Raw genomic sequence first — 24,103 nt, 5'->3', positions numbered from 1 at the left:
TAGCAGGTTGTAGTTTATTTTAAAAGTCACTCCAGCCTCATGAACATTGCTCTCTGGAACGCCAGATCCATCTGCAACAAGACTGCAGCCGTTTTAGACATGTTCTTTCGTCTCAACCTTCATTTCCTATGTCTAACTGTAACCTGGATCCCCCCCCACAACACTACTGTCCAGCTTCCCTAACCACCTCCTCATCCTCCTTCTCTCACATATCTCGTGCCACTGGCCGTGGCGGAGGGATTGGCCTCCTCCACCACCCTAAATACCTTTCCTCTACCTCCTCACCACCTCTTCTTTCCCTTCCTTCAAATTTCTTTACACATCTTTCTCCTCCCCTCACCCCATCTCCTTTCTAATCATCTATCGTCCCCCTGGCCCTCTTTCTTCTATGAAGACCTCGATCACCTCCTTTCGCTTATCTCTCCCTTCCACTCTCCTCTAACTGTACTCACCGACTTTAATCTTCACCTCTCTTCTCCCCCTCATTCCTCAGCCCTTTTCTCCATCCTCGACTCCTACCTCCTTTCCCCTCTTCCTTCTTCCCCTACTCATTCCTCTGGCTCCACTCTAGACCTCATCTTCAATTCTTCCTACTCCTCTTCTCCCCTGCCCCCCCATCTCTACTCTTCCTATCTATCTCTCCGATCATGCTTTACTCTCCTCCCTTACTCCCCTTCCACATCCCTACTCTACTATGCCCTCTCCTTCCATCTTCTCACGGCGTGCAACTTTGACCCTTCCCTCTTTTTCGACACTTGCTCTTCTTCTCTCCATGATTTCTCTTCACTGTCAGCCAATGATGCACTATCCACTCTTTCCCCTTCCATCTCTTCCTCCCTTGATCAACTTTACCCCTTTTCTTTCTTCCATTTAACCCGGAAACCCTCTCAACCATGGCTCACTCCTCAACTTCTCCCTATGCGGTGTCTCCTCTGACGTCTTGAGACACTGGCTCAAATCTCCTTCACTTTCCAACCAAACCTCATATTTCTCTTACCACTCTCCTTCACTTTCCAACCAAACCTCCTATTTCTCTTACCACTCTCTACAACTCTTGTCTTGCCTCGGCTAAATGCTCCTACTATTCTAACCTTCTCCACTCCCAAGCCTCCCACCCTCGCCATATATGCCAAACTCTCTCTTGACTTCTCTCCCCTCCTACCCCTGATCCCTCTACCTCTTCTACCCTTTCTCCCTCTGACTTTGCCAACTTCCTCTCCTTCAAGATTCTTGCCCTTCGGCAAAAAAAATCAACTGCTCTAAATATTCCCCCTTCTCCCCCCCCAACCCCCTCATCCTGCATGTCCGACTTCTCACCTGTCTCCCCCTCTGACGTCTCCACCTTCCTTTCCAAAGCCCACCCCACGTCCGCCCCAACTGACCCTCTCCCTTCCCTAAGATCTACCCTCTTCTTATTCCCTACTTAACATCCTTCTTCAACACCTGCCTTTCCTCAGCCACCTTCCCCTCTGCTTGCACGCCACGATCATCCCTATTTTGAGGAAACCTTTGGCTGATCCCCTTTCTCACCTCTAACTTCCGTCCTATCTCTCTTCTTCCATTCCTCTCTAAGCTTCTCAAGCGCGTCGCCTACTCTCAGCTCTCATCCTTTGTCACCAATCTCTCTCTCCTACCTCCCCTCTCAATCTGGCTTCCGTCCTAAACACTCCTGAAACTGCGCTTACCTACATCCTTAACTCCCTCCTCTCTGTTCCACACTCTAAGCAATCCTCTGTTCTTATTCTTCTTGACCTCTGCTGCCTTCGACACGGTCGATCACCCCCTTCTCAAAACTCTTTCTTCCTTTGGATTCAAAGGCCCTGTTCTTAACTGGCTATCCACTTACCTCTCCTCCCGCTCTTTTACTGTTTCCTGGGGAGGCCGGTCCTCTCCAACCCAGCCTCTGGAGTACGGAGTACCTCAAGGTTCGGTGCTTGGACCTTCCCTTTTCTCACTCTACGCCTCCCTCCTTGCCCCGGTTATATCCTCGTTTGGCATTTCCCACCATTTCTATGCTGACGACACAACTCTTCCTTTCTTTCTCTTCCTTCTCAACTTACCTCCACCTGAAACTCTCTTCCTGTCTTACTGCCATAAAGAACTGGATGTCTTCCCGCTTTCTCTCCCTCAACACTGACAAGACTGAAGTCGTATTGTTCCCCTCCAACTCTCTTCCCCCTCCCTCTCCTCCACTTTTCATTCACTTTCCTCCTACTAATCTCCCCATCTCTCTCTCCATGCTCGTAACCTAGGCATTCACTTTGACTCCTCTCTCTCTTTCTCCCACCATATCTCTCTCACTTCTCGTGCCCGTCGCTACCACCTCTTCAATATTCGCAGAGTCCGCCCCTCTCTCACCTTTCATGTTACTAAACTTTTAATCTCCTCCCTAATCTTCTATTGCCTCTTCTACTGCTCCTCCTTACTCTTTGGACTACCCACTTCTCATCTCGCCCCCCTTAAATCCATCTACCATTCTGCCATCCGTACCCTCTGTCTTCTTACCTCCCATGACTCCATCTCTGCTCCCCTCTCCTCCCTTGGCTGGTTTCCATTTCACTCCGAACTTAAATTTCACTTTCTCTGCCTAGTCTTTAAATCTCTCCATGGTCTTTCTCCGACTTACCTCTCCTCCCTCTTCTCTTTCTACACTCCCTCCCGTTCCCTTCGTTCTGCTGACCACTTCCTTCTCACCGTACCTCTGTCCCCTTGTGCCCCCTCCCGTTTCCGCTCCTTCCAGCCCCTAGCCCCCCTGCACTGGAACTCCCTACCTCGCTCAATCTGCTCTATTCCTACCTTCTCCTCATTCTGCACTTCCCTTAAATCTCTCCATTCCCCGCCATGAAACCCTTCCCCCTTCTTGCTCCCCCTCCTTCCTTTATCTTTTCCCCTCGATTATCTCCCTCCCCTACCACCCCACTCTCAGCCTTTACCTTTCCCCCCCCTCCTCCTCACCCCCACTCTCCCTCACATTCCTTCCTACTGCACCCCTTTCCCTATTCCCTTCAGTTTAATTCCTCTTCTTACTGCTTTGTTGGACTGATTCATAATTGTAATTTGCTTCTACCATTATATGTACCAAATTGTTAAATTGTGCAGTGTTTTGGTGTAAAGTGCTATATAAACTACAAAGACCAAATACAACATAATCGAAAGTAGTCATGTTGACCTGCCATGCTTCGCAGTAGTCTCGTCTACAACCATACCCCACATGTACCCTGGGCCCAAGGATGGTAACCTATTCATTACCACTGTTCGGGAATGCATTGGCGCTACCTCCCATCAGCCATTCCCACATGCCCCTTGTCCATTTTACTGATCCTAGGGCAGCAATTTAATTATTTATCTCGATCATCAAGACATTTTCAGAAGGCCAGAACATGTAAAATAAAAGCGCTTGCTCGGTCACACTGGCACGTGTTGGATTCATCAAGTTCATCGGTCACCCCCAGCCCCCCAAACTAATGAATACCTTTCCCGGGTGGCAAGTCCGAATTCCTATTTAGGGCCATCTTTTTTCCCCTCTGTCTTTGTGGTGCTCGAGGAACTTCTCCTGAAGTCCACCTGCCATTATATTCCTTTATGCCTTACTTAAGATATGTATAGGGCCTGATTCACAGATCATGTTCCAATGGGGTTTCACCATTATAAAATACTTCGGTGAATTAGGCCAACAGTATTGGGTCACCCATGGGTCACCCGTTCTCATGGATGCCTCCAAGCCTCCCTATTTGAGCTGTAGGGGGATTTGTTACCCTACACAGGTTTTAGGAAGTGGGTTGGTGGCAGCTAGACTTTGATTTTGGGTGAAAGCCATTTTGCTGCGTTGGTAGCCCAATGCACTTTTTGCTCAACTGCTCCCAGTCATTTTGTGATGGAGGGCTTCTTTTGTTCAGGGCAACAACGAGGTAGGCGCAAAAGAAATGGCGGTTCCGACCACATGGGATCTTTGTAAGCACATCATGGATTGCCTAAATATTGGTACCAACTGGTCTAGATACCTGGACTATCTCTCTCCCTTTCAGCGGGGGTGGCTTTGGATTAGTGGCAGTTCGGTTGGTCATCCGACCCATGGCCCCCAGCCCTTCTTTAGGAATTGGCTGGCTGGTCTTTGGCAAGCCTATTTATGCAACAATATTTAGGCATGGCTCTGCCCCTGCTTCTCTCCCTCTCTTGCTTTTTGGTTGTTTCTTTCTTCTAGGTGGCAGGTCTGCTGACCTGCTGATGGAGGTTTCTCCCACTTCCCACATTTTTAAAGCCCTCCCATGGCAAATCCCGATAAGTGTAGTGGCTTGGGCATATTCCAGGTTGGATCGTTTGCCACTGGAGGTCCAGTCGAGCTTTCTGCAGACACCTAGTGACTCCCCACATCTTCTGGGTCAAGCCCTTCACTCTGGAACCATTTCGTGGGCCGTTTACCTCTGCATGCTGCCATGACTATCCGCTTGACTGGGCGTCACGTTGTGTCCAGAGGGGTGCTGAGATTTCACCACTCTACAATTTTGGCAGCTTGGGATGACGGAAGGTGCCTCCACCCATTGCCCCTATTGTGGGATCATTTGGAGTGGAGCTGCTTTTGTTCATTCAGCCGTCGGGAGCAGTGTTCGTGGGTTCCCATGGCCTCTTCTCCAAGCTTTGTTTTATTATTATATTTGCATTCATTTTAATGGTACACCCTGTGGGTGGGAGGAGGGGAGGGAGTTATCATTAATGTAAGGTATTCTTCTAGGCCTTAAAGAATTTCAGCACATTTTTCTGACTGGTAACGTTATGAGTTTCCCTTTTTCTCCCATCCCCTTCCATTTGTGGTAGGCACCGCTCAACAGTTCTAGCGCCTTCCCCAGATACTAGGGTTGGGTTGTAGCTTTAGGACACTGTACCTCATTACTGCTTGCTAGGCTGTATGGGTCCCTGGTTCTCCCCACTCCCTTGTTTAGTTTGGGTGCTCAACTCTGGTAGGGGGCCCACCCATATACATTGGGTTAGGATTCCAAGTCAAAAGGCAAACAATGCCCTGACCCGGCCCTAATGCAATTTGGCATAGGGATAGCCCAATTTTCATACCCGCTTGAACAGCCCACAGTCGTATCATCCAAACAGCACGGATCGCTAAAGAGGATAGGATTCAGATTTGCGTCTAGAGGGTGTTCAGCATGTCTGTCGAGCCACTATGGCTCAAATACACCCAACGGGGCAGTGCCCCATCGCCACTTTATGTAGATTTGCCTTAACAAGCCAATTGGATGTGCGAGGACTCCTATGGAGTCCTCACAAAGACCTTACCTAAAGTCTCCTAGGTGGCCAGGGCATGGCCGACGCTTTCTGATCTTGACCTTGGGGTGGCGTTCTGCAGGAGGATCACCTGGGAGGAGAAAGGGCCCAGGGGAATAAGAACTCCGTTGGGTGAGACGCTGTATTTGTCTCCCTTTAGGAAAGACTTCTCCTCAATCCCAATGCATGTAATGGCTTTTTGTCATAGCACCCCCCCCCCCCATTTGAACCTCTTAATATGGGTAAAAACAGTCATAAACCCTTAGGAATTGAGTTAAAGGCAAGTCCTTCCAAAATCTGGTAAATTTATAGGGCTAGAATCTCTCATAACTCCCAAAAGGTACATTGAAACGAAGTCTGAATAATAACAATTCAAACTCTAAAAGAACTTTATTCTTCTATACAATCCAGTCTTGCAATTGATACTTAGGCCATTCCTTTGAATAATTATTACTGGGAACAGAAATAAGTTCAAGGCCATAAATCAAGTTATAAAAATGAATTTTTCTATTAGGGACATCATCCCATAACCCCTGAAGTACTGGGACGAGGAAGAGGGCTAAAGAGGCACAAACCTGCAAAGTGCAGCTTGTTAATGGGAATGACTCACACTTGAGGGGGATTGGGAGGCTTAAAAGGCCCTCGTAGGTGCAGGAAATTAGAGAGCAGTGGGAGCAGAGTGAGCAGTGGAAGCAGTGTGAGCAGTGGGAGCAGCAGAAGCAGGGACTGGAGGAGGGAGAAGATGTTGGGACCACTGCTGAGCAGAAAGCAGTAGCCAGTCCCGAGAGGGTCTTTGCCTCCAGAAGCCTTAATTGCAGAGGTTGCAAAGCGGGAAGCAAAAGTGCGCAAAGCTTTCTTCCCAAACAGGCCGTCTCTGGTGGCAGGCGAGCACCGGAGAGCCCGGTGCAAAGGATGCTCCGGTTGCAAGTGGCGCAAGCGGTGGCAGACCAAAACCAGCAGATTGCCGGATCACGAGGAGCGGCAGAAGCAAAGTACTGGTGAGCAGCGAGAGAATGGAATGCGCACGCCTTACCCGGTGAGCTCTCCAACTGAAAGTGACACCGGAGTGCTCTATAACCGCTTGCATGCTCGATACAGGTGGTGTTTTCATATTAGAAAACAATTGCGTATGTGTGAAGTTAATACAAAAATCTATTTTGAATATCGTTCCATCAGAAAACACTACTATGCAAAACCAAATGACCATGCAAGTTTATTTACAACCCAGCAACAAGGTGGGGCAATGGTTCTATGCGATTCCGAATTTTTAAGACTGAACACAAAGCAGGCAGATTAATTTCAGCCAAATTACATGCTCCCCTCCCCACACCAAACCCCTCCCATGAAGACTATCCCACCCCACCTTACACTCCCACCCTCTTCTGCATTGTTTGCAGACTTATTTTGGGGGCGGGGTTTCACCCCATCAGCCCCTTTGCCTCTGTTCCCCCGCCCATCTCATTCACCCTCACCAAACACAGTCTCACCAGCTTCCCGCCCCCACCACAATCTTTCCCCCTCCTCCAATATCCAGCCACAAACACAAAACGTACCTGATCAGTCCAGAGGTTTCCGCTCCCATCAGCCATGGCAGGCCCTGTGTGCACTCCTCAGCACAGCTGTGCCCATGGTGTGCACCTGGCAGGCCCTGCGTGTTCGGGAGCATCCAGAGTAAGGTAAGTGACAGAGAGTGGTGTGAGGATCTGGGTATGGGTTTAGGGTAGGTGAAGGGCATTTTTCATGATTGGTTTAGAAACACTGAATAAATCGCTTTTATGAGGTCTTTCTAAAATCAATCATGAATAGGGTCGGAAAAAAGCTAACTTTCTTTACTCAGTTCAAGGGAAACACTCCTAGACCCCAACGCAGACAATCATTACCCAAAAGAAAGTAGCAACCAGGCATTTTAACCCAACAGATCTTGCCAAAGTCAGGAGGTGACAAATGAAGGCTCTAAAGGTTGTAAAGCTTATTGCCCATATTTGAAGAAATAAATATAAAAAGCTGGCATAAGCCCTCATTGCCAAAGAAAAAGAAGAATAAAACAATATCCTTATCAGTGCTTGGTTAATAAAGCAGTGGGGAAACAAGAGTGGCAAGAAAACTGTCCTCCTGCAAAAGTTGTTCAGAAGCAGAGGAGCACAACGTGCAAAGGTATTTTTGAAAAGTACAAAAATAATACTAAAGAGCACCAATGCGAGTCTTGCCGTCCCTAAAGAATTGCTTTAAGCCTGATGTTGTGAAGTAATGAACACTGCAAAGCTGATCTTAACCACAGAGCCACTTATAGGATGTAAATCACTGTTTGGGCAGGAGAGTATACCTGAATGGTGAACTTTAAAGTAGTAGGCCTGGCAAAGGAGTAAACCAGGTGTGATTGAAGTAGTAGGCCTGGCATTGAAGTAAACCAGGTAGAAGTTGATGAAAAGCTGTGAAGTGGTGTTAGGAATTTATCCTGACAAACTTTCATTGCTGAATCAAGAACTGTATAAAACCGCTGCAGAAATGTTGTTTATCTTCAGAAATAATAGGTTGTTGCAAGAAGCATCCTGACACAGATAATTAATGTTTATACTGAGAAGCTAAGGCAATATTCTTTGTTTATGTGAAGATTACTTTGAGACTTACTGTTACAAGTAGAAGCAAAAGAGCTTTGGTTGAATCCCTGAAGTGTTGGAACTTTTTGTTGTCATGTTGGAGTCACAAAGAACTGTGTTGAAACTTGTTACAAAACAACATTTTCTTACTTTGTAACTGTGGAACAGAATCCTGCTTAAATCTTGGGAAGGGAAATTCACTCAGATTATAAAGGAGAGACTGGTATCATATGGTGAATGCAAAGGTAGTCTCGGGAGGATAGCTCAGGGGCAATGTGCTCGCCTTTGAAGCAAGACGATACGCACACAGGTTCGATCCACGGGTCTGCGCTTATAAACCTCTGGGTATTAAGCGCATCATAAATAACCCATCATATATTAGATCATTATATTTGTGTTGCCTTTGAATTGCCATGCATTACCTTGTTGAGTTACTGTATGTATAAATGTGAAGGACAGATCTTTGTTGGAGTGTTTCCATTAGTTTATTTTAGGCAGGTAAATCCTCGCCATGGTAGTGATAGTAAGGCTTTTATACAACGTTGTGAGTTAATAAAAGGGCATTTTTGGGAGAAAAAAAAATTCACAAAGTTGTCGTCCTCATATTTCTGAACCCGCACAGATGCTAGACTCTGCAACTCGAGGGTCATTAGTCCCATTTCCACTGCGATCAAGGCTATTGGCATTCTATGGGATAGACCTATGCCCCTCCTCCATAAGTGCCATTTGACCTTGCCATCCATTCTGTTTTCTACAGCACCCTGTAAGTGGTCCTCATAGTGGAATTGGACAGTCCTTTTGCCTTATAAAGAGTGAACACCATACCTCTGGACTGTAACTGTCAAGGGGATGACAGACTGTCAGTCTAGAAAAATGGATACCTCTATTATGTGACCGCAAACGTATTTTGATGGCCGTGGGCCAACAGTCTAATGCACGATATGACAGAATATAGGTTTCCGAGTTTGCCAATGAACGGCCATTTTGTTTTCTAACCATTGTTCATTGCTTTCTGTTCTTATTGCTTCGCAGTACATTTTCTGCTTACACTGCCCGACTGTAAAACATTGTTGTCTGCACGTAAAAGGACAAAGCCGCAGGGCCGCAAGGATAACAAAAGTTCGTTGAAACACAACGTAGGCAGCGCCAGGAAGAATGCCCAGCTCCCTCCTGACTGTAGCCTTGAAGCAGAGCTGCAGGGCATTTAATCATTTCACAGCTGCCAGCCAGTCTCGTTATATAGTAGAATATGTTAGAATAAAGCAGCTAAAGGCTTGAATTATGCTCTTCTTACGGCCCCCCTTTGCTGAGCCCCGTTAGAGCGTGTCGGCTCCCAGGACACGAATAGCACCTCATAGATAGCAAGGTCTGGAATGCAATGCTTCCCCCCGTATGTAGCTCGCTTCCAAGAACAGAAGCGCTGTGTTCTGTTCAACAACTGAAAGAGGCCTCTGCACTCACTAATTGCAAATTGTTACTAGAATAGATATTTGAAGGTGTCATAGCTGTCGAAAGTGTCCATCATCACACCAAGTTCAAAGAAACCCAATAAAGGGGGGTGTTAAACATGTCATAGCTGATTGTTTTATATGCATTTTGTATATATCTAACTGATGTACGTAATTCACTCGCTTGCGTCCCTCGAGGTCTAGAGATGCACGTCACGGGACGCGAGACCGAGTTGGCCAACTGAGACTTTTGCTTTGCAATAAACCCTAGCTTTGGGAATACAACCTTGTGTCTGGCGTATCTATCGTGTGTGGTGACTCACCTTGTTTCCATAGACGTAAGGGACCACCTAGGGGCCCCTTTCAAGACTCCTCCAAAACCAAATCTCAGGTCAATTGAAACAGAGGGTTATGTTTAATTAAGCCCATGGGTGGAGTTCTTAATAGAGATTACAACATTTGCAGGCTTCCCCAAGGACCATGATACCCTTCCCTTGCTCCCCCAAAACAAGGCTGTCTTCTTGGTGCAGAAACAGTGACTCAGTTTCGGGTGTTTATAGTGCCCTGCAACTCATTCTTGTCTGAGTGTAGTCTTTCTTGGCTTGGTGGCGTCACAATGTTGCATTAGTCCATTATGATTTGTATAATTCCCAGAACCTTGGGCACACATCTGCCCCTTGTTGTCCAGTGACGACTGGGCTCAGCTGGTTATTTTCACAATCATTCAGTCATAGTCTGGTGTTTCTCTACAACTGTGCGACTTCTCAGGGCTAAGGTTTTGGAGGCTCAATCGCAATCTTCTCAATCCACCCCCCTTACTCTTCTCCTCTCGTTTACTCTCTTTAGACGCTTATGAATCCATTGCTCTCCTGGCTGATTTAGGAACTGAAGTGTCATTAAAAATGCAGAACACTTAAACCAATAATTACTGCAGAAAGACTACGAAATAAGCGGGCATGAAACCATGAACGATTTAAGGGAGGTATGGGTGGCTGATAACTTTATTTCCATTACTGCGGTTGCCCCGAGATATATCAAATACTCTGGACTTCTAGCCTGTCAAGTCAGGTACCCATTCACAGGTACCTGCTTTTTTAGCTACACAACTGTGTTTTGCATGCATCAGTCGAGCAATTCCATTATACACGTTTTACTCCATTTAAGTTGTTCAGACTATCATTGAGCAATACTATTCCAGCTAGAAAATGTACACTCAGCCCATGCTACAAAGTGGGGTTAGTTACATCAAGACCCACGTATTTGCTATAGACTAGGTAAATGTACATTGTTCCTTAGGAGCTGCACCCAAGACTTTGGCTTCTCCGATAAATGCACGTGGCAGACAAACTAATTGTTCAATTAATGAGCTAAACGACAACATGCCGACCTAGAACACACTTTGCCCATAGGCAGGCTGGCCTAGTACATGCCTGTTGCATGCTTGCAATTATCAATAACACGCCTGGTCATGGCTATTTCATTATACTGGTTTAAGATGCCTCTGGTCCATGGGTCCATTTCCACTACTCCATTTATCTGGTCCGATCATTACCTCTTGACGTGTTGTTTGGAGCTCCCTGTTAAACCAGTAAGAGTGCATACCACGGCACACATAGTTAAATCGCGTAATTTTAAGAACATTACTTCAGATATTTTACAGACTTATGTAGAATCACTCATGGATAAAACAAGAGAACAGGATAACCCTGAGAGGCTCACAGAAGTCTATAATGAAGTCATGTTGGAGATGTTGGATAAGCATGCTCCTCTAAAAGAGGAAACAGTCAAAGACTTGCCTAATCGCCATAAGTGGTTCACTCCCTTGCTGGCTGAACTCAAAGCCAACATAAGACAGGCAGAACACACCTGGCATAAAGATATATCCAATGAGAATTTGTTAGCATGGAAACTCATTGAAAAGCAATATAAGGCATTGATCATAGAGACCAAGAAATCTCATTACGATGATCAGATAAACCAGGCTGGAGAGAAGACAAAAGGAACTTTTCCGTCTCTTTAGAACTTGGGAGAAACCCTTGGTCTGTAACTCCGATATCAAAACCTACTATTGATGATTGCAATAGAGTTCAGAAGGCTTTCGCAGATAAGCTGTTGAAAGCCCAAAAGAAAATTGAACAGGAAACATTGACTTTCTCCCCCTTCTATACCTGCTGCTCTAGGCACCTTTCATTTTACCGAACCTAACTCAGCTGAAATCCTGGAGCTATTAAAAAACATGCACCCCACCAACTGCCCAGGGGAAATTTTTCCGTCAAAATACATACTGGAACAACGAGAATTGTTTGCCCCATTTCTTTGTCGGTTTGTTGGCTCATGCGTCCGCACTTGTTCTATTCCTCAATCTATAAAAAGTGTGGCAGTCACTCCGCTACTAAAAAAAACCTGGTCTGGATCCGTTGGACGTAGCCAACTTAAGACCAATTACAAATACCCTGTTTTTCCTAAAACTAATTGATAAGGTAGCTCCCACACAGCTCCAATCATACGTATTTAACACCGGTAAGCTACATGTGAAGCAATCAGGTTTCAGGAGCTTTCATGGAACTGAATCTGCGCTTTTAGATCTACAAACACACATGTTTGGCAAACTGGAGAACAGCAAGTCGGGGCTGCTGATATTACTAGATCTCTCGGCAGCCTTCGACTTGCTGGATCATAAAATTTTACTTAAAAGGATGGCGACTGTCGGAGGTTTATCCAGCAACGCCATCATCTGGATTAGATCATTCTTGGATGGCCGCCAGTCTTGTGTTTACTGGGGTGATTGTGTTTCCGAGCCACAAACAATAACATGTGGAGTCCTCCCCCCAGGGGGCATGCCTCTCACCTTTGTTGTTTAATATTTATATATTACCTCTATGCGTTGAGTTGGAAACTTTGGGGATCTTTTTCTGCAATTATGCAGATGATTTCCAGTTGGTTTTGGACATAACCGGGAGCTATGAAGTCGATCAACAAACTCTGACTGCAACTTATCATGTTATTAAACAATGGATGTCAGTGAACTGGCTCTGTCTGAACGCCGCTAAAACTGAGCTGATGCTTTTTGGACCACAACACACTCAATCCAAACTGAATCAAAAATATAAGTGCTTTTCCAATGAAGGCAATCAAATCAAAACTGTGCAGAAAGTCAAAACCTTGGGCACCTTCATGGAGGATAGCCTTGACAGCGAAGCACATGTCACAGCCATCTCCTCTAATACCAATTACCATCTTAAGGTATTGAGACAAGTTGCCCCGCTAATATCAGTGGAAAACCGCATAAAACTCGTAAGAGCAGTAATTCTGCCACGTGTTGACTATTGTAATGTTTTGCTAGGAGGAGCCAGCAAAACAAATGTTCAACAGTTGCAGAAAATTCAAAATCCAGCGGTTCGAATCATTTTCCAGATGAAAAGCTCCGAACCTACCAGCGCTGCTAGAAGAAAGCTGCATTGGCGCCCGGTGGCAGCTCGTATTCAATTTAAATTGCTTACTACATGCCATACATGTATCTTTGGAAATGCCCCTTCATATTTGAAGGCGAGGATTAATATTTATCATCCGAATAGATGCTTAAGATCTATGCAGGGCTGTTTGTTGGTGCTGCCACGAACTAAAAGATCTCGTGGATTGGGACGGGCCCTTCATGTTCGGGGGCACAAGCATGGAATGCGCTACCAACCAAGACACGTAAAATTGAGGATCATCTTTTCCGCAAACAGATAGACTATTCTGTTCAATTAGGATCTACGTTAGCTTTCTCCACCACTTTTGTCTTTCGGTGCCTGGATGCCTACGGGCCTTGGCGCCTTATAAATCTGAATAACATAACATGGGTCAGCTAGCGCATACAACAGTTCTAAAATTCTTGTACCTCCCGAGAGAGGAGTTACCCTCAGGCCTAGACTTGAATTTCGGCAGGTCCGTCTCTGTCCTTTCAGCAAGTCCAATTAAATTTGATAACAGGGATTATAATAGCCCTTAGACATGGGACAAATCCAACATGATACTCTAAATAAAATCTTGATTATTGTGTGGGTCCGCTGATCCAGACCACACCAGTTCTGTGACCCAGAACATGCTCTTTATGTTCCTCCACCAAATACTTAACCCACACTTCTTCTGTTGCCCACCAACATACCCGTTCAGTAGGTCCACTGGCTCGAGTCTATGGTTCGACTCACCCAGAACACTCTCGTTCAGTGGCCTTGCTCACTCACCTTGATCATGATCTCCACTCGGCTGTGTGAAAACTTCTCAATGACAGACTCTATCCAGATGAGCGGCTTCACCTGCAGGGAGAGAGCACGGTGTCAGTATTGACAGGTGTCTGGGACTGAAGGCCAGACTGATAGAGGACAGCAGGATGGGTGTCAGCAAAGGAAAGACACACAGTTGATCAGCATTTGACCTTCACTCGGGTGGAAAGCACGACGACAAGGAGCACCACAGGTTCGATCCCCGGGTCCGCGCTTAGAAATCTCCGGGAATTCAGCGCTTTATAAATAACCTATCATATCATTATAATGGACAACCCCATTAATGGGGTTTGAATACCCAGTAGATATTAGTGTTTTTGTTGAAAAATGGCCCTAACCCCAGCAGGACTCATTCACACTTTCAATGAATAGAAGAACCCAGATCACTCATGGATGCCACCCCTATACAGGATGGTATAGTATATCCCTTTTTACAGAGAACCCGATTTCTGAACCATCACACCAGTGTTCGTTCAGACAAGGCTTCCCAAGATGATGGGTGATGCCCTTGCTGTCAGAGGGCAGGGCCTACCTGCGTGTTGAGCCGGTAGGACATGAGCTCGAAGTCTCCATCCGGTGGGATGAAAGAGATGGTGCGGTCATTTTCAAATCGCGAAAGCCGGACACACTGGTGGAACTTCACATCCTCCAGCTCCACCGACTTGTTCTTGTTTCCTAAAAAGAGAGGGGCATGATGTGATTAACCCCAGTCTCCACATGACGAAGCTGAAAGTCATCTTTACGTGGGGTCAAGCCAATGCCAAGAAGTGAGCCCCTAAAAGACCCATTCATCAAGAGCAGCTGAAACCACTAAGCTATCTGATCCAGACAGTGCTTTTGCCTATGGGCCACCAAGCGCCCACAAATTGTCGAGCGGTTATTTAAAGCGTCACTTCTCATTTTGCACCACAGAATAATTAGAAGAGAATACTTGAGAGGAGATCTACTTGATGGGACATAATCTACTTAAAGTTTTATGACAGTTCACTTATGCTTCACTTAAAAGGCTCTTCATCTACACATGATGATCCAGTCTTTTTAGTTTTTCTTAAGTAAGTAAAACTTTCATTAGTCAAATCATAATGTTTATAAGCAGGTGCTACTCCAGATCAACAGCTTAATATACCCACCTCCAATGACCATGCAAGAGCTAAAAACAGAGTGAAGCACCCAACTTCATCTTCTATCAGTAAATATAAGCAAATGCGAGCTGGCAAGTGGGTAGTGTAGAAACGCAAGATATCTTAGCAAAAAGAGGATCAAACAGAAATACAATAGGGGCAGCCAGGTTCTTATATTCTGGCACCATCTCATTTGCCAGAATGTGCCAGCCAAAGATAAAAGGTTTAATCTTGCCAAGTAAGATATCCATCTTTATAATAGGTTCACTCAAAGTGAACCTACTGGTATTAAAGAGCATCTAAACAAAGTCGTGGGTCAGTCCACAGTAACCCGTGTCTAGTGGAACCGAATAACCTGATAAGATCAAGTCAACAAAGCCAACTCGGCACAAGCCAAGAGGCTCTACCCTGGTTACTGTACAGAAGAACAGGTTACAAGTAAAAGGCGTTTGATGAGGACAATGGAGTTACCTGAGAGGAACGGTCTAATAAGGGTACATTTATTCAAGATGCTGGAGCTCAATTTCCTCATACTATTTTAGCAGACATAATGCTGGCAGATATCGCCTTCGCTGAGTAACAAGAGATGGTAGCGATGCTCAGAATATCTTTGAGCCATGACTCTCTTGCTAACTTATGTAGGCACCCAGAAAGTAGACTCAAGCTCCGAGGTGCGGATGTAAAGATGACCCCTGGTCTCAGAGTGACACATGAATGAATAATGAAGTTTGGTTTAAGGATAAAGCAAACTGGCGGTAAATCCTGAGAAGATGATAGCTTAATAAAGCTAAGAATTGTATTGAATAGCAATCTTTAGATTTCAGGCGCCTTTGAAATAATTCTTCAGGGTCCAATGAGAGTAGCTCAATTTCAAACTTTGCTTTATTTTTGTTTTACAATTATCATTTGACATGGATTACCAAAATTTGTTTCTAATTTGTGTGTCATATTTCTAAGCTTCTTTCTTTAGTTTTTTCAGAAGTAAAATATTAAAAATTACAAAAATGTAAACTTAAGATAATTGAATTCAAAACAAACATTTTGACCATCAAGGCCATTAGCAATCTGACCTCCTGAGGAGCCACGCCCAAGTGTGAAACACGTGTAGAGGTTTTTTGGAAAAGTTTAAAGAAAAATTTGACCAAAAGATTGAAAAATGAAACCAAGTAATTGTCAAACAAAAATAAAGCAAAGTTTGAAACTGAGCGACTCATTGAGGACTCTAAAGAACTATTTCTAAGGTGCATGAAATCTAAAGATTGCTATTCAAGAATGTATATACATTGCTGGGCAAACATGGCAGTTAATCTTTGGTCAAGCAACAAGAAACCCCCCCAAAAAACTATTTTAAAAAAGTAGCTTGCCTGGATAAAGCGTGCATGTTTGCAATAATCCATAAAGCTAAGGATGATGCAGAGGGTCTTGAACTTGATCCTCGCTACAGCCGGGAGCCAGTGGAGAGATTTTAGGGCTGGAGAGATGCTGTCCCTGGGCTTGAGAACAAGGATAAGTCTTGCAGTCCTGTTCTAGATTAGTTGAAGGGGGGCGAAGGGAGGAGTTAGGCAGATTGGGGAAGAGGCTGTTGCAGTAGTCCTGCCTGGAGAGGATCCGAGCTCTGGACACATTGATTTTATGGGGGAAGGTGAGGAAAGGGAAAATGCATATGGTGCAGCTGAAAGGGGGCCTTTTTGGCAAGGTCTGTGATGAGAGTAGAGAAGGAGAGAGGAGTCCAATATGAGACCAAGGTTTTTTTGCCTTACAGGAGGGCACCCAAGGAGAGTGGCCAGAGTGTGGCAGGGAAAGAGGGAGCAGGTAGTCCCAAGGAGAAGGATCTCTGGCCTACTGGCATTAAGGCAGATCGTTAGCAGTGCACCAACCATGCCTGAATAGCAGACAGGCAATCAGGAACGAGAGAGGAAGATGTCGAGTGTCATAATTAGGAGAGAAGGTGGAGATCAAATGGGATAGAGGGGCCAGGTAGAGGTTGAAAAGCCAAGGGGGGGGGGGGGGGGGGAGAGAGAGAGAGAAAGAGAGAGAGAAAGAGAGAGAGAAAGAGAGAGAGAAAGAGAGAGAGAAAGAGAGAGAGAAAGAGAGAGAGAGAGAGAAAGAGAGAGAGAGAAAGAGAGAGTAAGAGAGAGTAAGAGAGAGAGTAAGAGAAAGAGAAAGAAAAAGGGAAAGAGGGAGAGAGAGAAAGAGAGAAAAAGAAAAGCCAGTGCTCCTGTGAGAACTCTGTGAGCAGGTGACGTTCCACCCGGCATGTCTGCCCCTGGCCCGCAGACTGGTACTGTGCCATTCCAGTAACAGTGCTGGTAGGAATTCCCCAACACCGAAGCAAACGCTCTGGCCCCAGCACCACCACAACATGAAGCAGTAAATAAGATGTTTTAAACCAGCAAGAACAAAACACTTCTCCACCCCCACCCCGACCCCGACAAAAAGGAATCCAAAAGTATTTATTCAATATAAATTGTTGCAAAAGCAGTTATGAAATACAAAAAAGAAACTAAAAATTATTCAGAAAGAAGACTTTGAGAAGTTAAACTTTAGAAAGTGTTTTTTTTATCATATAGATCCATTTAGTCTATGCTAGGGAAGTAACAGTTGTGCAGCTACAGCCCACGTTCACCCCCAGAAGGGGTATCTTGATACCATTCCAGGGTTCGATATTGAGATTCAAGGAGCATGAGCTAAAACCAGCGCCTGGGTGTCGGGCATCACCCTGCGAGCAGGAGCTACTGCAGGAAGGCACCAGTTGGGGCTAGGAGCCAAAGGTAGCTCCTGGTAGTAGTTAATGTCAAGCAAACCATGCTCTACTATGCTAGAAGCAGGAGCTATAGATCTCCCAGATCCCCTCCATTTAGAACCCAACCCATGCTACTCGCTTTATCGACCTCTGAAGGATGAAGGGCTGAGTGGGCCTGCCGGGATTCGAACCTGTGACCATGTGGTCAAACACAGGCCCCTGTAGCGAATACATTAGTCCAGCAGCAGCACAGGTTAACCAGTCTCTGCATAGAAAGGAGAAGACGTTGAAACATGGACTGTTGCACCATTTGAAGTGCATTTTAGTACGTATAGGGGCCCCTTTTTTGCAATGAAAATTTTTTGACAGGTGGGAACACCCCCCTGGTTGTCCTTATTCCCATCCTATTTTGATATGGGTTTGATTTCTTTTGATGTCAATTAATTTTTAATATCAAAATGTTTCAATATTAAATTGTATATCGTGTGTGCGCTGTGCTTGGTCGAGGGCAAAGTGAATTATGAGGAGTTAGACGGCGAGTGTTAGGGTTTGTTAGGCGGCGATGATGCAGGAGTGGGTGGTGCTGCGTGTTTGAGAGTTTGGTAGGAATGGAATATAAAGCTAGGCAGACTGGGTGAAGGTACAGTGCTAAGAGTTCTATAAATATATATCTAGGCGCGTTAAATGATGTCAGAACTTGATAGGGGTTTTAAAATATAATTCCAAAGTGATCACTGACATGATTTTATAAGGATTCTATATAAAAGGTGTGCGAGAGAGTGAGAGAGACTACATGAGAATAGCCTGCTCTGAAAAAGTTGCTGGCAGGGGTTACACACACTGATTGGGAGAGACTGAACGAAATAAAAATATATAACATTTCCACCACCAAAATCAAAGGTCTATGCGCGGCTGTGGGCAATGCATTTCCCTCAAACTCCAAGTGTTTTGTAAAAAGCTTAATTTAATGCATTTGTGCTGTGCTGAAAGATAGCGCGCTGCCCCCCGCGGAATTTGAGCTTAGACGACAGGGTGCAGCCTGTGGATCGGGGTTCTTGTCATGCACAAGAGGTTTGACCAAGTATTTTAATTAGGTGCTACGAAATGACACTGTCAGGAGACACTGGGCTGAGTATCTCGGGCTCACTCAATTTAAAGTGATAATATCAAACATTTAAAAATGATGGGCATTCATGATAATGCCCCAGGCCCCCGCACGTGCACATCTCCTGATAAACCCAGAACTTTAAATAGCTATTAGAATAGGCGGGACAAATTGGCAATGTCAAGAGATCCAAGGCAGAGTATCGCGTGCTCACACAAGGAGCCAATGTGGGACATTAAAAAATAATGTAGCGCTAATGTTGTGAGCCGAGTGTCACGAGGGGAAAAAGAACTACAAAGCCCCTTCTACAAAAAGATGTAACTTGTTCTATAAAAGAGAGGTCCCCTGAACCATTGTTACAGCGCCGGGCTTGCACAACTGGATGTGTGAGGTACTGCCACCCCAGCAAAAGTGAAAATCTAACACGGACAGCCCCCTCCAGGTGCAGCTCCCAGTGGAACCCGGCTTACTGGGCCAATGGTGAGCAGGAGAGGGCTGGTGCGGGAGCCCTTTGGAAACCTACTATGAAGGCAGATAACTCGGCCGGAGCAGGAAGACACCGCCCCAGGCCCAGCTCATCATCTTACCTTGACTTTGAGGAATTGAACGACACAGTGTGAATAAGGTAAGAGACATCCCCCGGGAAGGCTGGGTGAGGGTTTGCATATATTTTTCAAAAGATTTATCGAACAGCAGGGCATTGTGCTTTTAAAATGTGAACGGCAGTGTTAGGCCTAGTCAATCTGTGTTAGCAGGTATTGACAACTCTAAAAGCTAGAGACAACAAGCGTGACATTTGTCATGTAAAGACATGTGTTTCTTTGCAGACTTTGCAATGTTTTAGGGTCTTGGGGGCTTTTGTGCGGGGTCAGAGTTAATTACCAACCACTAACCAAATACTTTGTTGCAAGCAATGTGTGTGAGCATGTTTTTTAAATATCCGCAAGATAGTTAACAGCTCTACTTCAGTTAAGCGATGCCCGCACCTGGCTTCAACGCAACGACCTCTGAAACCGGTGACCCTGAGCATTGTGATCTGATGACACACGTACCCCTCAACTCTTACATGTAAAATGTACATAATGTATTTACTGTATATAATTGGTTACCTTTCCACCCTTACATGTATAGAATGTACATAATGTAATTACTGTATACAATTTATGTTACCAACAACCTGTAATATGCAACCTGTAACCAGGTTCTAAGCATTCTTGTTATTGTGTGCGCCCAGCTACCCAAGGGTTTTCTGGCGCCCTATAAATAAACAGTATTTGAAAGCTAGACTTTTGAGAGCTTCAGCCATTTCTGGTATGGGGTGTTTAAACTACAGAGCCGCCTTTGCTAAAGAAGTCGGTTTGCATTGTTCACCAAACTCAAATAGCACACGTCTGGATATTTTACTGCTAGCTGCTGCACCTCTACCCCATCACACAACTGTTGTCGTCAATTACGTGCTGATCAAGCGATACCAACTCACATTTCTATGAGGCTGTAGTGAACATTTACAATAGCCAAAGTAGAAATATATTTTGATAAACTTAAGCGTGGTGATGGTTCAGAGGATAGCTCAGCATGTTAAGCACAGGCAGAAAGGTGTGTTCATGTGTATTATTACAATCACAAATTCCAGCAAAGTGTGGGTGCATGTGCGTCAGTTTTAAAAACACAAATGTGTGTTAGATACGTAATATTGTGTGTTACATATTTATTTTAAACACAGGGGCTATTTCAAATTTGCTGGAGAGCACAGTTGACCATCAGACAGTGCAACCATTTGGACCATTAAGGACAGGTTAGCCACTTGGACCATTAAGGACAGCCGCAGTATTGCAGCAGCGATCCCGCTGCTGTCCCTACCGGTCCAAATGGCCGCACTGTGCCTGCTGGTTACATTGTCACTATTGTATTGTTTTCTCAACGGTGTGTCATGATTTTAAAATATAACAGTGCCTTTTTATCAAGAATGTTCAGTTTGTAAATGTGTCACAGATCACACAACCGGTTGAAATGTTCTAATCTGCTGAGATTCAGAATCTTATATTCTGACTCGGGTATAAATATTAACATTTAAGCCACGGATTCTATATTTCTCTGTTTTTATAGAAATGCCTAAAACACCAGGATGGCATAGCATCGCAATCTCTGGATGTGAATTGTAGAGTGACTGATTCAGCAATTTACGGATGGCAGGATGCAGGGTGGGGTGGTGCTTTTGGCAGATGGTTCAAGAAATCTTGGATGTAACGAGATGAATGGAATGATGCAACATGTTTCTACTGGGGCTTTTGAGGGCTACGGGACGGGGTCTGTCCTGCATGGATCAACACATTTGGAATGTTTTAATGACACCGAAACGGGGTACCCTCTTTTGTTACAGCATCAGCAAGGGTCATGTGATTTGGGGACCCCAACGCTGCAGAGTTCGTTTGTAAATTCAACACTAGACCCGCGTGGGTCTGCAGGTCTCCCATTGCTTTGTCATCACCAAGTGCTGTACGCTGGAGGAGCTGCTGCCACCAAGCCATCGACCACAGAGTTTTGAAAACCGACACCACAGAGTGTGAAGCACTGTTTTTGATTTATCCAGAGGAATGTCGGGGGCAGGGCCTAAGATCAAAGTAGTTTCTGGTTCACCCATCGGGGTCTGAAGGGTTGCTGGGACCCCGTAACATGGAGTTCTTCCTTTGTTTCATCCAAAGGGTTCCGTGGCTCCAACACCCCAAATTTTTCTCCTATTTCTGAAAAATTGTGCTGTGGAATGCCTGACAAAGTGTTTTTTTACAGGTGCGCTGGGCTGGGGCGCTATATGCTGAGTGAAATTATAACTTCTAAAGCCATGTTGTGCATGATAGTTTTATACAGTTTTCAAGATGTATAATGCAGTATTTTTTTTTTTATTTACAGCTTTTTTTACAATTCGGTGCAAGTTTCGACATAGCACTTAAACGACTGATAGAAGCGTGCAGCCGTAGTAAGGTTTGCTTTATCAACTTTTAGAAGCTTGAAAGGTGAACCATTCAAAGTGATTTAAACTCACGGAGAGGCTCATAATTGGGTATCTGCACATGCTTCGTGCACGGTGGCAGGCCCTTCTCGCTGCAGCAAGTTATTTTGTCCAAAAACATTTAGAAAAACCCCACTCCGTGAAATCACATGCTGCTCAAAAATATTATTTGGTTTTACAGCTGCTGGCAACCTAATTTCTACACCCTGCAACAGCAGTTTAAACACCTTCAGTTTGCAGAATGAATGCCAGAGAGTCTCAACAAGAATTGTTTATTACCAAGCGTGTTGAAAATGATTGTGGACGATTTGATGACCGAGGGGGGTCAGAATGCTGAACAAGAAAAAGCCGTCGTATTGTGGAAAACTTATTGAACAAGGAGAAGATTAAAAAAAAAACACTAAAATAGTGTTATTGACTGTTAAATGGGATAAACAGTAACTATCCACGATAGCCCGCCAGATGTATCTGACCAAAACGCACTTTTAATGGAAGATTTTGAAGACTGATATCTCCTGGTTGATTTAGAAACAGCAACTCTAGAGGATTATAGATTTTCGCCAGATTACCCGCTGTTTGTATTCCAAGTAGACATCTAAAAAACAAAATTAAGCACAATATCGCATCAGTACCCTGTTGCGCTTTCACAATGTCGACACGCATACCAAGAAACATTGTGCTGTTGAAAATGCTTGTATATGCACTCCCCTCGACAATGTAAGCCCATTCTAGCCGCTGCCTCAGACAATCTGGTGGCCGCTATTGCAGATTGCTCAGAACACTTAACAAGGGACACGTGCCCCTAAAACCGCCAAATAAGTGTGTTGAAAAAGAAGGGCATAAAAAAAAACTGTAATAAGCAAATATCGGTAGGGGCTGAAAGAAAAGTGGTCTTGCAGGCCAGCGGATTCATAGAATAGCTCATTGGCATAGCCCTACCGCTAATCAACAGCTTGCTCGGGGCCCAATAATGACCATGCCCATGAAATGTATCCTGTGGACAATCGCCAGTTAGAAAACTTGACGCCCCACAGCTCCGCTGGATTGGGATACACGAAAAGTTGCTAGCATGCGTCTCGACTCGGAAATTAAGTATGTTTTGAACAGATCTGATTTATCGGCGCATGATAAAGTGGCAGTGTATTGGACTATTCTGCACAAATGCTTCAACCATAACTGACTGTCACGCCGAGACTCTGCGATGTCTATGAATACCTCCGTCCCCAAGCACCAGTGAGAGAGAGAAAAAAATAAATAAATAAAATAAAAAAAAAAAAATACTCCCTCACCAGTTATTGAGGCCACAGATACGAAGGGGCAGGAACACGGGTACCAGGTAGCTGTAAGGAAAATGGTTAGGCAAAGGTAAGTACAATACCAAGAATTACGTATCAGATCAAGAATAGAAGGAGAGGGCAACACCTACCTAACTTGCAGGATGAGTCAGGATTGAGGGCCCCACATTGTGCAATGGTCGTGGTAGCTGGGGGGAGTAATAGGAGGGCACTGGAACCTAGAAACCTGTGAGGTTGGAGCACCCGACGCTGAGCACAACTGGAGTCCAAAAGCAACCTCGAGCTTAGATGATGGGGAAAGTACCGGGAGGGCACTGGACCCTAGAACCCCTTGAGGTTGAAGCACCTGACATTGAGCACAGCTGGAGCACAAAAGCAAACTTGAGCCTATGAAGAATTCCAGAGAGTAGTCCAAATGTTCAAAGCCAAAAAGTCCAAAGTCCGTGAAAAAACAATGTCCAAAGCACCAAATCCAAGACACAGGCATTGGCAATCCTGTAATACACAAAAACAAGGTCCAAAAGCCGGGAAAACAGGATCCAAACATGACAAACGCCACTTGTAATGCTGAACAACAGCTGAGAAGCGTGGCAGAGTAGTTTCAGCGTTCTTTTAAGCCGGTACTTTGACCACGTGACCGCATCCCCATTGAACCATGCGAGTGGTGTTGTGTGTCACGTGACCCGTACAACCGGGAAGTGGCAACGGGATTGGCTGGGCGGACCGGCCTCTTGGTGTCACGTGAGTGATGTCGAATGACACGTGACCCGGAAGTAGAGCCGACGAAAGCTGGCACGCCCAGCGCCACCGTGGCCATAATCTCCATGATGCTGTGCATCGCTTCCATAGCGCTGGGCTCCTGATGCAGCGGAATTTGGAGGGGCACAACCAGGAGGGATCCCTGCTACAGGTATCGTGTTGCGGAGTGGCCTGCTGCGGTGTGGTCTGGGTTGTGTGTGATCGAGTGGTGTGTTTCGTGACACTGACACAGCGATGCAGAGAAAAGCAATTAAACTTTATACATGCTGCCCGAGGAATCTAGCGGTGCGAGGGAACCGATTTGGTTGTGGTTGATCCTGATTTAGCCAGCGCTCTAAACCCAACGCGGAACTATTGCTACATAAGATGAAACGTATGGATGTGGTCGCGTGGCCCGATAGGGTAGAGTTTATTTATAAAGTCAAGGTCTTAAGGGGTTCAAACTTGCACGATCTAGCAGGAAGGGTTACAAACTGAAAGTGAGCGTCCCCC

General features: G+C 45.2%; 1 protein-coding gene across 1 annotated transcript in view; it reads right to left on the bottom strand.

Annotated features, from left to right (window-relative positions):
• AP1M2 (adaptor related protein complex 1 subunit mu 2) overlaps positions 1–24,103 on the bottom strand; it is a 161,088-nt gene that overhangs the window by 48,043 nt on the left and 88,942 nt on the right. Inside the window, exons 7-8 of the mRNA XM_069604294.1 lie at positions 14,114–14,256; positions 13,543–13,614 (exon numbers count right to left, since the gene is read on the bottom strand). Of these exons, the coding sequence (XP_069460395.1) occupies positions 13,543–13,614; positions 14,114–14,256 (215 nt within the window). The remainder of the gene's footprint in view (positions 1–13,542; positions 13,615–14,113; positions 14,257–24,103) is intronic.

This window comes from Ambystoma mexicanum, chromosome 3q, assembly GCF_040938575.1.
Source record: "Ambystoma mexicanum isolate Mex_15411 chromosome 3q, UKY_AmexF1_1, whole genome shotgun sequence".
NCBI classification, from domain to species: domain Eukaryota; kingdom Metazoa; phylum Chordata; class Amphibia; order Caudata; family Ambystomatidae; genus Ambystoma; species Ambystoma mexicanum.
Note: the sequence above shows the minus strand (reverse complement) of the source record. Positions and strands in the feature narration are given on the sequence as shown.